This window comes from Mus musculus, chromosome 6 (genome assembly GCF_000001635.26).
Source record: "Mus musculus strain C57BL/6J chromosome 6, GRCm38.p6 C57BL/6J".
NCBI lineage: Eukaryota > Metazoa > Chordata > Mammalia > Rodentia > Muridae > Mus > Mus musculus.
This window is the reverse complement of record NC_000072.6, coordinates 45,702,800-45,721,617: the sequence shown is the minus strand read 5'-3', so window position 1 is coordinate 45,721,617 and position 18,818 is coordinate 45,702,800. Positions and strand designations below refer to the sequence as shown.

Below are 18,818 nucleotides of genomic sequence, written 5' to 3'. Positions count from 1 at the left end.
CTTACAATTATGTCACCTTTCTTTGATGAACAGTGTGTGAAAAAAAATATTCAAATTTAAAATGACATTACTTCTATGTTCTAAATTTTGGAAAAACAAGTGATATGTAGCCTTATTTGTTAGAAAGGTCCTATAATGAAGAGATACTGGGCAGGTTCCATTTGAAGTAAGAAGAATCAATGACCATGTGAAAAGATGTTTACTATACAAATATAATAAAGAAGAGTGATCAAATCCAGCCTAGAAGCATTTTAGTGTATATTAAGGGATCTGAATATCCACTAGGCTTATTAAAATTCATGAAATTTAAAACTATCAGCCAGTCAAGAAGAGGTGTAAATAGCAAAAGCTATTTCATAAAACTGAGGAAATGGTTTTGACTTTATCTTGGAGTCCATTTTATCCTACATAATTATTTAATGTTTTTTTACTTATTTATGTCAAAGATGATTTTTAGGAAAATATTCAATGAGATAGTTCCTATTTGTTTTATTGCTTAGTAAATGATACAATTATTTCAAATATGCCTGTCTGGCCTTTCCCCCAAGTACCTAACAGTAGCAACATCTTTGTGTATATAAATCAGTAGGAGAATCATCAGCTACACATGAAGAAAACTACATTAGCAAACTGTGGTTGGTGAGAACACAAGGTCTACCCAAGAGAAGGTTTTTCATCCTTTGTGTTATTGACAAAAAAAGAGACTATTCTAGGCTCACTATTGAAGTTTGGAACAGAGGCATGCATGTTGTGCATTTCTAATAAGAACAGATTTTTAAATGATTTGGAAAATTAGTGCAACTGCTATGACAAATGGTTGAAAAGATAGGACAGAATCACCCACTCATTTTTAAATGCTGTCCCCTTACATGGCTCATTGCACGCAAAGCCATCATTATGATAACAAATAATCTGTTATGAGCACTACACTGGCTTTTGGCTCAGAGTAAGAGCTCTGATCTCTACATCCCTGGCTAGGCCTACAATGTACCAGCTACTGATATATTGGGGCACTATTTTCATAGTGTTTATTTGGAAACCATATCAGAAACTGACTTATAGTCTACCTCCTGTGTTAAGTCATGTTTACTTTATTGGCAATATTGTTGGGAATTTTAAGTCATGCATGAAAATAAAGCAAGGTAAATTGAATGTGCAGAGGACAGAGGGAACAGATTTGAGGTGTTCATCACTGCAGACATGATGTGTAAATTGCTTCTAGGCTGGGTAAAATGTGTTTCTAAACTGTTATAGTTTGCGGAATTTACTCACTTATATAATTGCAACTTAACATCCTGGTTGTTTCTCTAATTTCCAGATTAGGAATTTCAGTCCCAGAGAAATGTTGAATCTTTCAGAGCATGAAAGCAATGAGTGAGTCAAGATGCTTCATTCAGACCTTTGACACCAAAGATCAAGTATCCTTTACTAATCAACATGTTTCAGCCTCATCAAAGAACACAGTTTAGGTACTTTCATTATCAAAGTGTTAAAATCAATAAGAGAATACAGTCAATGATTTGACATACCCAAAATAAAAAATATTGGTTTGACATAGTCAAAAGTAAAGTTTTCCCACAAATATCTGTCTGTGTTCCAGATGTTTATGATGCTTCTAATTTTGTTGAAACAAGGAAACTTCGTGAGTACAGGTGTGGCTTTTTGTGCTGAAATTATGTAAGTAAGTGGCAGAACTTCAAATTTTAAGTGTCTAACTAATTAATTAATTTTAATTTGATGTGTTAGATGATGGCAGCATATATATTCACATATTCTTGTTGAGAATCTTTATAATTTAAATTTGATAATAAATTTTGTCACAGTAGGAATCCCTAAGTACATACTGTGTTAATTAATTTCGTCTGACACCAGCTGACTATTACCGAAAGAGGTCAAAACTCTGTTAAAAATGATTAGAAATGTGTACACATTTTCTTGTGCTTATGAAAAAAAATATCCTACAGAGGAAGAATATTGTGTCCACATTATACCGGTAAATTTAGAACATAAATCTTACAAGATATAAAGTTTTGATTGGTGGAATTCATATTTTATATAATATTGAATGAACTTTTGGTAAGAAATTGTTACATACAATATTTCTTTTTTTTTTTTGTCTTCCAAATATAGGAAACTTTGAAAACACTGTTGAAAATCCTTCAGATTTGAGTTGTATAACTTTATAGACTCAATGAAGGGGATCAGTATTTAACTATCTGAATGTTGTCATTTACATTGTAAAGGGATATCTCATAGAAAAATATGTCCTTGTCAGTCAGAACACAAGATATATTATGTAAATGTTATCAGAGAGGATTGGAAGATTTGGCTTATTAGGCACACTTAGAAACTCACATTCTTGCATATCAAATATTTGGACAGGCCAATTTAGGAATCTCATCAAGCTCCATTTTCATCTAAATATTCTTGACCTTAAAATGTAAAAATGCTCATATTTTTCACTTATATAATGTGTTGTTCCTTTTGTTTAAATGATAACTCTTTGTCAACAGCTATTCTTTAATTTCCATATTTTAAACAATTTCACACAAGATACCTTCCCTAGATCACTCTTCCCCCTACCTCACTATGACTCCTGATCACCCTGCCCTCCTAGGTTAATCTGTCTCAAATGCCTATTTATTTTTGCTGTTTTTTGGACCACCATGATTAATCATGTCCTTCTGTGTGACATTGGGACTACATCTGGTGGGCTCATAACACTGATGTTGACAAGTCTGCTGTTAAGTGGATCCAGTGGAGGTAACTATACTTGATTTGAGTTAATGCTTGCACTATTGAGTCTAGGGAATGACTTTTTTTCCCCCAATTTTTTATTAGGTATTTTCTTCATTTACATTTCAATTGCTCTCCAGAAAGTCCCCTATACCCTCCCCCACCCTGCTCTTCTACCCACCCACTTCCAGTTCCAGACCCTGGTGTTCTCCTGTACTGGGGCATATAAAGTTTGCAAGACCAAGGGGCCTCTCTTCCCAGTGATGACTGACTAGGCCATCTTCTGATACATATACAGCTAGAGACAGGAGCTCTGGGGGTACTGGTTAGTTCATATTGTTGTTCCACCTATAGGGTTGCAGACCCCTTCAGCTCCTTGGGTACTTTCTCTAGCTCCTCCACTGGGGACCCTGTGGCTTTTTACTTTAGCATTTTTTGTACTTTCTTTTCTCATTTTAGCATACATTACTAATGATAGTTAAATCATTCAAAACATTTACCCAGTCTTCAAATAATATTCTCTTCACTGTTTGACCCATTTCCTTAACAATCAAAGGGACAATAACCACTGACATTTACACACACACACACACACACACACACACACACACACACACACACGATAGAACAGATAGAATTTATTTCTTCCTTTCCATTCTCCTTAGGTTGTGATCATTATAGGAAAGTTTAAGAAATGTAAGCTCCAAATAATATCAACATTGAAATCTTCTGATTAGCTGAAAATTTCATCTTGTAAGGTTCTGTGAACCAAAAGATGGTTCAACTTTGTTTAAACTTTCTTTAAAGTCAAACTTACATGATATTAAGTAGTCACAGGTTACAATAAAATCTAATATTTAATTATCCTCACTATTAAGCTGAAGCATATATATATATATGCTTATATATATATGCTTTTTATAATATATATATATATATATATATATATATATATATATATATATTATAAAAGTTAAAATTCCATTGCTTAATGTTTAAGGTATTATAACTGTAAAATCCTCAAGGACTGTTAGAAGTGAATGAATTTTCATTTGTCACTACTCTCAGTATTTCTGTCATGGGTTATTAGACTCATTATGTGAAATGCTTACTAGCACTTAAATGTATCTCACAATATTTATATTACACCTTACACTTTCTGGTAATGTTACAGTTTCATGATTAGCTCATACAGAATCTTCTGGAAATCATCACTCATTACTCCTCATTCATCACTATGCTAATTTTAATGAGAAACGTGAAAGGAAGGAGATAAAGTTAATAACTGAAAGGTAGAAGATCACAGAAGCACATGCCTCATCACCATCAGCAGAGACAGAGAACTCTCTACACACCCAGCCTTCCTTCTCTACACGGGCAGTTTTCAGAGGGTTCTCCCACGAGCAATCATTCTTGTTATTTATATTTATTACCAGAAGAGTCCAAATTATCTTGGACAATCTTACTTTTTAAACATATCTTGACTCAATCATATTGTGACTATCCTTAACTGCTAGCCACTATCAAAGTAAATCAAGGCTCTAATCACTGCATTTTCCCAGTCCTCTTTAATATTATCTTAATGCATATATAAGTAGATAAATACAACATTTTATTCTGTTTATGGTTGAAAATCACCTTTCTATAACTTATGATTGAGGCTTTGGGTTATCTTCAGAAAGTAATGAAACATATTATTGAATGAATCTTTCCCCTCCAATGTATTTCCTCTTTGTTGCATATTTCAGCATATATGCATTAGAGATGCATAGTTATGGCCTGAGATGAGTTATTTCTACAATTCTTCTTAGAAGGACATTTTTTTTTGTATTTGATAGGGATTGTGAGCTTATTTTCCATTATTGTCTCCATCATTGGCCACTCATGTAGAGATGATGTTTAAATCTAGAAAATTCTCAACTCCAGAAACTTACAAGAACAATTTCAGGGACTGAACCACAAACCAAAGAGTACACATGGAGGGAGCTATGGCTCCAGCCCCATATTTGGCAGAGGAAGGACTTGTTGGATATCAGTGGGAGAATCGACTCTTGGGTCAGATAGTGTTTGAAGGCCCAATGTAGGGGAATGCCAGGGCAGGAAGATGGAAGTGGGTGGGTAAGGAAGCACCCTTATAAAAGCAGAGGGAAGGTGAATGGGACAGGGGGTTTCTGAAGGGGAGACCTGCAAAGAGGAAAACATTTGAAATGTAAATAAAGAAAATATCCAATAAAAAATGCGTATTTCTAAAAAGTGAGCCTTGTTAAGGTAAAAGTACCTACTCCTCTATCACCAGGAGAATAAAAACCTGAAATTGAACCCTATACCTTTTTCTTCTTTCTGTTTAACACTAATGATTTTAATTGAATTTTATTGAAGATTTTAAAATATATAATAAACTAAAACAGCTCATGTATAATTTAGTGGTCAATGATCTATTAAAATATGGTGACTACTTGATTGAATGTACAACTTTATAATTAATTGAGACATTTTCAGAGTGTGCTGGTCAAATTTTATATATTTTCACCATAGAATAATAGACAGTGCACTTAGGTCTCTAATGATTAAAATACATTTGGATTTTCTCTGGACATGATCTTGATTTTGTTGATTTATGTGCGAATGGCATTTTCATATTGTAAAACTTCCAGTGATTTAAATGTTTTCTCAAGACAGAGACTCATTGTGCTAGCAAAAGATGTACATTGAAGCCTAATAAAGTGGACCTCAATGAGCAAAAGTGAATTTATTAATGACCTAGTTAATTAGTAGTCTTCTAATAGTTTTCATAGATAAATATTTGCAGCTGTGAATAGGCCATATGAGTTCTAGCCAGTTTCACAAATTTTCCAGTCAGTTGTGCATCTTTGTATTTCCAATAGTGACTCACCCAGATATTGCCATCTTGATGATAGGGTTTCCAGTTTCTCCCTGTGTCACTGTAGAGCATTCGATATTGTGTCACCCAATCAGAACTGCTGTACCTTCCTTGGGTTGCAATGGCACTGATCTGCTTCCGATTACCAAAATCAACCTGAAGCCATTGATAGTGGTCACTGTCTGATGGAGACCATCCCCCAGCACCTGGAGTCGGCAGAGACAAAAGGAAAAACGGATGTTTAAAACTGAACTCTTACAATTAAAAATAGAATATTCTACATATCTTAATTGGCCTTGTCAGTGCTGTATTTCACAGATGTATTATGAAGTGTCCTTTATAGATGCCATTGGGACTTCAACTAATATTCTTCCAGCTGGGTAACATTGATTCTTTAACCTCTTTATGGTGTAATTATGTGCTCATTTTCTCCTGAGCAAATGTCTTCATAATTCCTCAATTAGATCTTATTAGTACATGTCAAAGTCTAATTGACTGAGGGTTGATCAATTTACCATGAACTCTTCTGTTAAAACCATAAGGAAAACGGATGCAGCTATGCTTTTTCTTTCCCTCATGTGAGGTTTTATCTTTCAGTAAATTATAAATGAAACAAAATTCAATTATATACAACTTTCAAATATATTTTGCCTTATGAAATTCAGAGTTAAAGCTTATTGATGCCTGCTTTTCTAAATTGGGTATTATAGGTTTGGACTTATGAGATATGAGTTATGTTGAAAATGAGCTACTCTAGACTAGTGAAGGATAGTGTTTCTTGATAACCAATGCTTATAAAAAATATTTGAGGCCCTAGAAAAAAATTAATATCATTGGTAAAACATGATACTTGACCAGAAAATACAAAGGAAAGAGAAATTTAGAAAGTCAAATAGAGTTAACAGAGATTAAAGAGGTTCAAATTCTAGTCATATCTGTGTCTTCTTACAAGTAAGTAACAGAAACCATGGCAAAGTCCTAGATGTTTAGAGAAACTAAAGAGAATAATTAATGGAAAAAAAAATTTAACAAACTGTCCAATACAAAACATATCAAATATGTTCATCATTTAAAAAATAAAAGATTTAAAGTCTGGTAATCTAACATACTCTCTAAGGATGACCAGAGGTACAGTGTAATTTTAACAGTGTTTACTTGGAATATGTTGCTTTGAATGATGGGAAAACAGCTTTCTAAGCAACTGAAAAAGAAAATACATGATAACTATTTTGAAGACTGGGGATCTGACCCACATAAGAGGAAGGATATTTGAGGTGAGTCATGATGGTTTCCAGATTTGGGAATGACTCTTCCCAGGTCATGGCTTGAAAAGCAAGTTCAAAAAGAGTAGAAGAATGTCCTTGGAGCAGAGGCAGGATAGCGTTCAAAGCTACTGAGAAATATGGAAACTGCAGGTCAGAGTATCTTAAAAGAGGTGGCTTTGTAGAAAAAGATCATTGAAAATTTGCTCTGAGAATTTGTGATGTCTTGATGGTAGATCAAACATATGTTTCCAGGGCAAGACTACATAGGATTAGAAACATGAATTTCTGGGATGAACACTTAGTTATTGCACAGGAAGGATAAAGTTAATTACAGAACAGGTTAGACTCACAGTTCTTATACATCAACACTAGTCATCCAGTAGCAAATCAAGAAAGGCCATCCATCCGAAGAAGAGATGGCATAGTTCATTTTTGATGTTGATGATGATGATGATGACAAAATAAGAGCTAGTCATTATACACAAGTCAATCTAATCGATAAACTCCTTGCTCAAACATAAATCAACTCTAGGTCAAAGCAGGCCATAGTAATTTGAAAGTTCAAGAGCAATCACATGCAAAATATCCTCTATAAATTAAAAACACTAGGCTTTTGGAGTAGCAGGAAAACAGTAGTCACTACCAGAGTAAAATCACTATGCAAAAATAGATTTCTCCATAACAGATATAATGATAATTGTCAGACTAAAAGTTTAATTTATTTATTAAGAATTAATCCCTCTTTCCCTCTGAAAACCCCCTAGCCCTTCCCCCTCCTCCTCCCCCTGCTTACCAACCCACTGACACCCTCTTCCTGGACCTGGCATTCCCCTACACTGGAGCATAGAATCTTCACAGGATCGGGAAAGGGGACAACATTTGAAATGTAAATAAAGTAAATATCTAATAAAAATTAGCACATAAAAGCAGAACAACTCTCAATAAATTTAATAAAAATTAGAATAATTTTAAACAACAGTCTCATTAAAAACAACTCTGCTTTAAAAAAGTACTGGAAAATTCCAGTGTTAATTTAAGATACTAACCTTATTATATCACATCCAGTAATATAAAACTTTATTAATATTAGAATTCAAAAGAAAGAATTAATCCTGCTGTCTTAAAGAAAACATAAATATTAAGGACATGAGCAGAAAAATTTAGTGGAAGAAACAACATTAAAAGAATATAATAGAAACTTTAGAACTTAAAATTATACTGAGATTAAAAATTATTGCTCTGGCTTAGTAGAATACTTGACACTTCTACACTGTGGATTCTCAAGATTCTTCAAAGATCCTTGTGTTTGAAGCCTATACTCTGTCTGTGTCAGTAGTGGTCCTGATTGATATGTTAAGAATTAGGGGCAACTGGGAGATATATTGGTCATTGGTGGCATACCCTTGAGGAGGATACTAGGACTATTGTCCCTTTATCCTCTTTGTCTCCCAGTTGTCATAATATGAATATTAGCTTCCTGATAAAATCAAAGCATATTGAGCCACTATAGACCTCAGATAACAAGGAAAGCTAATAATGGACCGAGATTCTTAAAACTGTGATCTAATAAGGACTTCTTGTAAGTTGATTGTTTTAGGCACATTTTATGATTATGACTGACACATAGCTGAAAAAATCAGTGAACTAGAACACATGTTTATATCCATCTATCTAACTGAAGCTCAGAGGTGGGAAAAATGCATAAGAGATGACAATAAAGTATCCATTTGGGGCAATGTATATGGGAAAATATAATTTCTGATAAATGAGAGTTTATTGGTTCCAAGCAAAATAAACACAAATAAAAACATACAAATTCACTATATTATCACTTCTGGAAAAGAATGTTAAAGATAAAATCTGCAACATCCTTAGAGGGTAGAAAATTTTCATCAGAAGCAATACAAGCTGAAAAGTCAAGGAACCAGGTACTAACTGAGAGGAAGAGACAGATTTTTACATGATCTTTCTACACTGACCAAAGACAGCCTTTAAAAATAAAAATAACACAACAATATTTATTTTAAAAGCTGAGAGTATTGATTATCTATCTGTTTATTTTACTAAAAGAGTAAAATATGTAGCTTCTGGGATATTATTTTTGCTATTAGAATGTCTATAAACATGATTAAAAAAGATAGGGATGGTTTCATGGGTCAATAAATATTAAATATTTATTTTATACTTTCTTTGAAAGATTAGAGTGCTTAATAGAATAACTTTGAATTATGGCATTTATAATATATGAAGAAGTAAAATATGGAGCTATAATATCAGCAAAGATGGGAGACTAGAGTCAAAGAGCACTAAATTCTCTATTTCACACATGGAGTGATAATTGACAGTGGTTAACACTTCGGTCAGTTACCTATTCCATTAAATGTTGAATATTGAATATTCTAGGCTGTGCTTGCTCTGCCATTCCTCTTACAGTTATTCAATTCTATTTTAATATAACAGTCTTACACATTATGGAAAAATAGTGTGACTCTGTTCCATTGAATATGTGTTTGTAGTCAGAATTTTGACCAGTAGTGAGTCTCCTTAGTGTTATCCATCTGCTTCAGAAGGAAGCAGTTTTGATGAGAGGTTAAAGTAGCACTTATCTAGTGAGAATTAGAATTTAGAACGCAGTTAGAAACTATATATCACTTTAGAAAAATGGTTGATATGGCATCTAACCCCATGTTGTCAGCTCTAAACTTACATATGTAAGAGCAACACTAAATCACTAAGGAGGCTGTGTGTGTGTGTGTGTGTGTGTGTGTGTGTGTGTGTGTGTGTGTGCATATACACGTGTGTAATTACCTTTACACCGATTCTACACTTTCCAGAGATTAGTCATCACTCGTAGTAGACATACCCAGAATATACCATCCACCCACCCACATTATCCTCCCTCAACTTAACTAGGCAATTTTTTATTCAAGAATTATAATACCCACTTCACATGATTTCACATAGAGTAATTGATCCGTGTCACCCTCTAGGCTTTCCCTTATGACTGGGGAATTCACTTGCTTAATTTCTGGAAGCCCTGTAGCAGACAGTATTGGGGGGTAATTGTTCTTCAGGAACTTCTTGAAGAGAGCATACAGAAAACATTTTCCAAGTTTATGTCCCTTCCTTGGACACTTGGAATGATGTGATAGCTTTTCCTGTTTTCCTGAGACCATCAAGGTCTAGGGTATGCTCTGACTCATTGAAGCTTTAATTTGATGTTGAAGTCTCAAAGATCTTTGAAGGATTGGTAAATACCTTTATTTATTTTTTATTTATTTGGTTTGTTCTATATAATTACTTTATTTAATATATGTTATATACTTATGATTTATTACATATTACATATGATACATTATACATTGCATATTACATAATGTTGTTTTACTAAGTTTGTACTGAGTACATCATCATTCCCTTTCCATGAATTTCTTCCCTATCTACTTAACGACTTCCCCTCTTATGCTCTCTTTTGTATTTCTTCTCAATTTAATACCCAGAGTCAATTTATTAATGCCTGTATCATACACACAGCAAATGAGCCTGTGTACACAAGACTTGAGCAAGACTAAGGCACTAGTCCAAAATCCCAGCACTAGTGGCAGAGATGAGAGATTCATGAAGTCACGATCCTAGCCTAAGAGAAAGGTACTGGCAATTGAAGGAGTCTGGGGCAAGATATTTTCATTTTCCTTATGGAGGCAGGCATGAAAAAGGTACATATGCTCTATAGATGGCTACACACATGCACACACAAGTAAATACCTTTATTGATGCCATGCCTAGCATCTATATTTTCTGCACAATTCCTTCTTCTTTCTCATGTATTCATCTCAAAATACTCCTAAACTTACAATGTCCTGTCTTTCACAGCTCTTTGTAACCATGACTCTAGTAGTCTCCTCATCACCAATTTGTTACTTGCCTGCAGGTTTATAGCCTGTGTATCTACTTGCTGATTTTCGTCTATTTTAGTTCCTATATTCCTTATGGTTATAAATCATGTACCTGTCTCTATAATTTTATGAAAATAAATTTGTGATGGAGCCTCAGGTAAACTTGTAAAATAATAACATTCTCAGTCAGTTAAGAGGTAAGTACATTTTCTTTTAGAAGGGTTTTGAGGGACAGTGTTATGTAGCCTATGTGGCCCCAAACTGACTACATAGCCAAGGATGACTTTGAACTCATAACCGACCTTTGCTTTCATTATTTTTCAAGTCTAGATTTATGAGCATGTGTCATCATATCCAGCTATTTCCTTATTAGCTGTAGAATTCCAAGCCTTGAAGAAATACATTGCTAATTGGAATTTGAAAGTCCTATTTATACATTTCTCAAAGCAATAAAATGATTTTGCCAATGAAATCAACAAGCAATTAATACAAAGAGTGTAGAGGTAGCAATATGTTCCATTGATTAGTGAAAGCATTTTCCTGTGACTTGCTAATGAATACTCCAAAATAAATTTTCTTTATTTAGCCATTTTTGCTGCATTGTTTTTCAGCAACTAAGCAATTAACACACAGCTACTCAGTCCAATTTATCTCATCCTTTTTAACAAGGGGTAATTTATTGTCAATTTTACAGGAAGCAAATATATCAAACAAGGGAAAGGTAAGTAAAACTTAATCTATTTTTTTAATTTTTTGGCAGAAGCAAATGTGAAGAGAACAGGTGATTAATTTAAGGAAAGAGTCAGTTTCTCAAGGAACATGGTGGAAGGATCAATATTAAGTTTCCCATTGTTCTTTGATCTATCAAGCATGTAATTTGGGGGAAGTTGATTACTTTGTTTATTTGGCTTGTGAAACTCCTAACCTCTATTGAGCCATAGATTAAGAATGATAAGCCTTAGATCAGAAAAATCCCCCAAACAGGATGTAGAAGGGAAAAAGTGCCACCCCACCCCCAATAACCCTTATGTCATCCTAACAGGTGAAGCCAATCTTGCTATACACTGAAGGAGATGTAGGAAGGAGAGGAGGCAGAGATATTTATGCTAAATAGCCATATGTTCTTAGTATCTAAGAACACTTAGGATAGTTTGCCTAACTACTAACTAGGACATTGCTGGAGTTGGTAAAACCCCACATGTGTACTTCATAACTTCTACTTTAATAATGGATTTGAATCCTATTTATTTATTTATTTATTTATTAGAATTAATTTTTTATTAGGTATTTTCCTCATTTACATTTCCAATGCTATCCAAAAAGTCCCCAATACATTCCCCACCACCACTCCCCTACCCACCCACTCCCACTTTTTGGCCCTGGCGTTCCCCTGTACTGGGGCATGTAAAGTGTGCAAGTCCAATGGGCCTCTCTTTCCAATGATGGCCGACTAGGCCATCTTTTGATACATATGCAGCTAGAGTCAAGAGCTCAGGGGTACTGGTTAGTTCATAATGTTGTTCCACTTATAGGGTTGCAGATCCCTTTAGCTCCTTGGGTACTTTCTATAGCTCCTCCACTGGGGGCCCTGTGATCCATCCAATAGCTGACTGTGAGCATCCACTTCTGTGTTTGCTAGGCCCCGGCATTGTCTCACAAGAGACAGCTATATCTGGGTCCTTTCAGCAAAATCTTGCTAGAGCATGCAATGGTGTCAGCGTTGTTCCTTACCTTCTAGCTTTGAGCCAATATCTCTGTGTCTCTGTTTCTTTGTGTGTGTGTGTGTGTGTGTGTGTGTGTGTGTGTGTATGTGTGTGCGCGCGCGCGTGCCCGCAGAGATATTTGAACAGTTTGTGATCTACACATTCGTTGTACTGGAACTGAATGATAAATTACTCTAGTGAACATTGAGAAATAATTAAAATATGAATATATGGTGTCCTGAGCCACTACCCATAGTGAGTTAGCCGTTCCTATATCAATAATTAATCAATAATATGGCTGACAGACTTGCCAACAGGCTGAAATGATGAGGTATTTCTTCAGTTGAAGTATTGTCTTCACAGATGACCCACACTTGTATCAAGTTGATAGTAAAGTAATGAATACTGATGATGTCAGAACACTGAACTCAAGTGACAGGTACTTCTGCCTTCTTATTTTTAAATCAGTACCACTGAGCTGAGTGAGGAACTAAGCAGGAGGTTCAAGAAACAGCACAAAATGGCCTTGTCAAGTGAAGGTCAGAGAAGAGGCCCTTAGTCCAGTGAAGGCTCAATGCCCTAGTGTAGAGAAATGTGTGGGTGGGGAAGGAGGAGTGGGTAGATGGGTGGGACACAACCTCATAGAAGTAGGACAAAGGGAGATGGGATAGAGGGGTTCTGGAGGAAAATGTGGAAAGGAGATAACATTTGAAATGTAAATAAAAATATCCAATAAAAATGACTATGAAGAAAAAGAGAAAGAGAGAGAGAGAGAGAGAGAGAGAGAGAGAGAGAGAGAGAGAGAGAGAGAGAGAGAACGAGCACAAAGTAGCTCTTCCAGTGATAAATGGTTCCACAGCACTCAGGACACTCACATTGGTGTCTGTGACATCATCAGAGTCTATATAAATCTAGTTTCTAATTTAGAAGAAAACAGTGATTTTTTTTCAATTAAGGATAGAACAATCTTCAATAACTGGCCAAGAAATATGTATCAGATGAAAAGAATAAATTGAAAAGGAGACTCCAGGCAAGATAGCTTTATGAGTTCAGCCTTTGAGGTCTCCTTTATGCTCTAAAAATACAATATTTTTTTTTGGTAAGATAGATAAAAAGAAAATTGGAAAGACATAATCAGGATCAAAACTAAGATAAGCATCCCCATGCATAAGAAACATAATGAACATGCAAAGTAGTAAATAGGGCTAAATGTGAGGCCTGCAGCTTTAGGGGTCTGGTGTACACTAAAGGATAATTCTCAGTTCTCAAAGAGCATTGGTGGCATCTACCTTTAGACATAATCTTAAAATGATTTTTATTGCTGTGATAAACACTATGACCTAAAGCAACAAGGGGAGGAAGAGGTTTATTTGACTTCCATGTCCATGGGCACAATTCATCACTAAAGAAATCAAAACAGGAATGGTAAGGCAGAAATGAAAGAGAAACCTTTGAAGAATGATGCTACTGGCTTTTTCCTCATGGCTTTCCCAGGTTGTTTGCTTATACAACTCAGGGCCACCTATCCAGAAGATTGTCACTCCTCAGAGTGGCCTGGGCTTACCTACATTAAGCATTAGTCAAGAAAATTTCCCATATACTTGACTACATGCCAATGTGATAGAGGAATCTTATTTTTTTAATTATTTCCATCTTCCCAGACAATCTTAGCTTGTATCACATTGACTAAAACATTAACCACACAGATGTGAATAGAATATCAACATTTAAATGAACGATAGTGAACAGTTTTTAAACATTAAAAGTAAGTTAACCTGATATCATGAACTGAGTTTTTGAATATTAAAAAGATTACCTAATGTGAATAGGTTAGGGAAGGGTACATCATATGCAAATGAAGTCAAGTCAGAAGAAAAATTAGTAAAGTGTGACATTTGAGCAAAACTGAAAGTGTAAGACTATAATTACGAATTATCTCACTGATGAAGAACAAATAGAACAGACATCTTACAATGTGCAAAAGGAGGTTGTTAATGAGCTCAGTATCTATTTACAGCAGGGTTCACATGGTTGCAAATACTTTTGAGAGATAGGTAAGTATTCCTCAGTCAAGGGCAGATTGTTTTCAGAGTAGCCAGAGAAGGGGGATGAGGCCATATTCAACAGATGCCACTAATGTGAGAAAATAGTGTGGCATAATCATTCTTTAAATATTGACGACTTGATGCTCATGTGAAATTAGAAGAGGATAGGAGAATGTGTAGGACTGTTGGGTATGATTAAGTAGCAAGAGGGAAGAATATCTCCCATTTTAGATGTCTCCAACAAGAATAAGATTTTAAGTTACCCTAGGAGCAGGTAAACTTACTCCTGAGGACAAGAAGTAACCTCTCAAGATAGTTAGGTTTTCCTAAAAGAGATGTCCCTGCATTAGTATTTTGTATGCAATTAAATTCCAATTATATCCCAGAGGACTGACATTATTCATGAACACGTCTTAGCTTCTTAGAATATTTATCAAAGCTTCTGCCAGTTAAACAAAGATAGACAACACCATGGCATCTTGATCACAAGTTATAAATATTGAAAACAAAAGACTGGTGAATCTGCAAAATAGGGACACAAAAGCACTTCTTCAGAATCTTTCCTCTGCCTTCTAGCACAGGTCTGGCTGTCTCTATAGAGGCGAGAGTAGAGGTAGTGGTAGAGGATTATAACAACTTCTTTTTAAAACTCAGCTCTGTCTCAGAGGACAAAAACACTTCCATAGTTTCACACCCAATTTTAATTCTAACAAAAATATTCAGCAGTTTCTGATAGTATAAAGTCGTTAAATATGGGCAGGAAGATAGAGATTTAGTTGCTCTAAAAAAATGACGAGTAACCATGTCCCAAATATGCTGATTAATGACCTTGTCAACTTGCAGAGATTCTTTCTAATGGACATGCACATCCTGAATTCTTTGTTTTGATATTATTATTATTTAAGGCACAAAAAAATCTGCTTATAAAATTGTCCTTATATAACATTATTAAAATAAAGTAATATAATAACTAACTAGATTGTAATATAAAATGTTGACTGGCTCAACACCTGAGTATATAACAGCCTAATTCATTCAAAGATCAATATTAAATAAAGATGTTCATCATCAACTTTATGTTTAAAACTAAATGATGCTTACAAATTATTATGTAACCTAGGTTTACTTTATGCATAATATGATGCTGAGATTGTGGCTTTATGTGAATATCATACTGGGGATTTTTATATGCGTTCATAAATCTTTATATATTTACATATATCTATATGGATAGATGATTGATCCTTGAAGATGCCCAGATAGACAGATTCTGCAACCATGCAAGCACACAAAGTAACTATTTATAGCATCACATAAGTTATCTTTGTTTCCATTCGCCCAAAGAGACACATTTTATATTCCAACAATTTCCTCAGGGATGTACCTATGGGGTTGTTTGCAGAAAGAGGTTGCTTCTTTCCCTTCTTTCTTTTGCAGTGCTGTATTATATAATGTATATTTTTGTCTTTTCTAATGGTGGATATATATCCAGCTCAGAGATACTATGAATAACATTGCCATCAGCAGATCCATTTTAAAATGTTTGTATGCATATGCATTACTTAGGGATATATAGCCAAGAGAACAATTATGCAAATTTGCAATATTCCATCCATTAGTATATTTTAAAGGTAAGTTTGTCAGGTTTTCCAATATAGTTGAAGCAGTCATGTGTAAACAGTTCCTGTTATCAGCAAATCTTGGTGCTATAACCTTCTTCTCTCTCTCTCTCTCTCTCTCTCTCTCTCTCTCTCTCTCTCTCACACACACACACACACACACACACACACACACACACACATAATTCAGACTCAATCATGGAAAACAATTTGGATATACTTCATGTCGTCTTTACAGGTATTGTTCTCTGGATTCTTGTTTTAGGGATGACATGAGGTTTATTGGTACAAGAATAAAAAAAAAAAAAACAGCAAGTATAAAAACGTACATAGGGAAAGAAGTTTAAGTATTTCTGTTTGCATATGATGTAATCTTATACATAAGATATCCAAAAATACCACTAGAAAATTTTTAAAAATGATTATCAATTTCAGTAGTGAGTCAAAATACAAACTCAACTTTAAATATCAGTATCCTTTATATACATCAACAAGGAACAGAGAAAGAGATCATTGGCACTGTTTTTCACAGAAGCCTCAAATGTGTATCTTGAGATAAACCTAATCAAGGAGGCCAAAGACATCTACAATCAAACTTTTATATTTTTAAAAGACATTGACAAAGACACTAGAAAATGGAAATATGTTCCTTGCTCATGGATTGGTAGCATTAATATTGGGAAATGCAACTGTTCTACCAAAAATTCATTTATAGACAACACAATTCCAACCAATCTTCCCACAGCATTCTTCAAATGTAGGGGAAAAATCCACAGAAGACACTGGACAGCCAGAGTAATTTTCAGAGGAAAACAAAGCAAAACAAAACAAATAAAAACAAAACAAAACAAGAATAAAACCCACAATTCTTAAAGAATTGCTAGCACAGATTATAAAAAATATTACAGAGCCATAATAATAAAAAGAAAAATCTTGGCACTGGCACAAAACAGGCATGTAGACCAATGGAAGAAAAAAGAAAACCCAACTTTAATATATATAACTATAACCATTTAACAAAGATGCCAAAACCACACTGGAATAGAAGTAGTATTTTCAACAAATGGTGCTGATAAACTAGATATCCATTAGACACATATCTATCATCCTACACAAAAATTAATTCCAAGTAGAACAAAAATTCTACTGTTAAGCCATAAATGCTGAAACTGCTAGAAGAAAACATAACCAGTATCCTAAATGATATAGGTGCCAGAAAGGACTATCTTCATAGGACTTCATTTGGCCAGGAATTAAGGTGAACAATCAGACACTATATTCTCTAAAACTAAAAAGCTTCTGTACAGTTAATAAACAATCAATCCAGTGAATTGAAAGTTCACAGAATTGGAGGAATCTTTGCCACACACACACACACACACACACACACACACACACACACACACACCATAGGTCTAATATCCAAAATATAAAATGATAAGAAATCCAAGAGTCAAAGACATGAATGACCCAATTAAAATGGGCTATGTATCTGAACAGAGAGCTCTGAAAAGAAGAAATAAAAATGACTAATTAGTATCTTAAAAAATGTTCAACATCTTTAACAGTAGGGAAATACAAACGCAAACTATTTTGAGATTTACTTGCTCCACTTAGAATGGTTTCAAGATAACTAACCATAAATGCTGGAAAAAACGTGGATGAAGGGGAATCCCCACAGTGTTGGTGGGATTGAAGGTGGTACAGTCACACTGTAAATCAGTGTGGAAAAAAATCTCAAAAACCTAAAAACAGATCAATCATATAATCACTCCTTCATACATGCCTCCAAAACTAAACAATAAATTAATGTGGTATAAGAGATAAAGCTAAATGTTTTTAACTTTATTTATAAAGAAATTTGAAATGCAAACCAGTATGATAAATTCACTTACATTATTGCCAAGTAGTTTTTAAATACAATTAGTTAGTTATATTTTTATGTAGACTGCCTGTTCTTGCCAAAGATTCTCCTGCCTACACCTTTCCAACGAACCCTGGGATTGTAGAATTGTACCCATATATCCTGGGTTTTATTTGTATTCTGGGATTTGAACATATGTCTTGTATAGCAAATGATTTCCCGACTGAGCAATCTCCCAAAGCTGGTTTTCATTTTCTTACATGAATTGTTTTGTAAATTTTGGTTCATCTATTGTATTAATAAAGGGAAACATTTATACAAACACTTGACCATATACATATCTTAGTATAAATGTGTTTGTCATTTCCATATTCACTATGAATAACTGCTCTGGTTGAATCATCCAGAAAATATTCATAGAGCCCGCCTAGGGGTCATTTCCTGAAGGTTCTCACAGAATTTTCACAGCCCTTTCTTGCTATACATACTTGCAAATAGGTACTAAGTAGCTAATTAATTCACTTGAACAAAAATCTAACATATTTTTATTTAATGAAGATATTTATCATGTGAGAAGTCAGATAATTACTATACTTTAAATATTCAGAGAATGGCTGTCTTTTGTATGAAGAAAGTGATAAACATAAGTGCTATAATAGGTTCTGTGTCAGGTAAGTGATCATTTTCTGCAAGCCACATTAGACTCCTCTGTAACTTCCTGGTGAGGAAGGCTGAGCTATTGCAATTTGTAGTTCATAGTATTCATTTGTTCCTTGAATATCTTCTTATTTATTAAAGTGATTTTCTTT

At 34.4% G+C, this 18,818-nt stretch overlaps 1 protein-coding gene across 1 annotated transcript in view; it reads right to left on the bottom strand.

The window, feature by feature from the left end:
- Positions 1–18,818, bottom strand: part of Cntnap2 (contactin associated protein-like 2) — a 2,241,333-nt gene that overhangs the window by 1,579,776 nt on the left and 642,739 nt on the right. Inside the window, exon 3 of the mRNA NM_001004357.2 lies at positions 5,630–5,823. Within this exon, the coding sequence (NP_001004357.2) occupies positions 5,630–5,823 (194 nt within the window). The remainder of the gene's footprint in view (positions 1–5,629; positions 5,824–18,818) is intronic.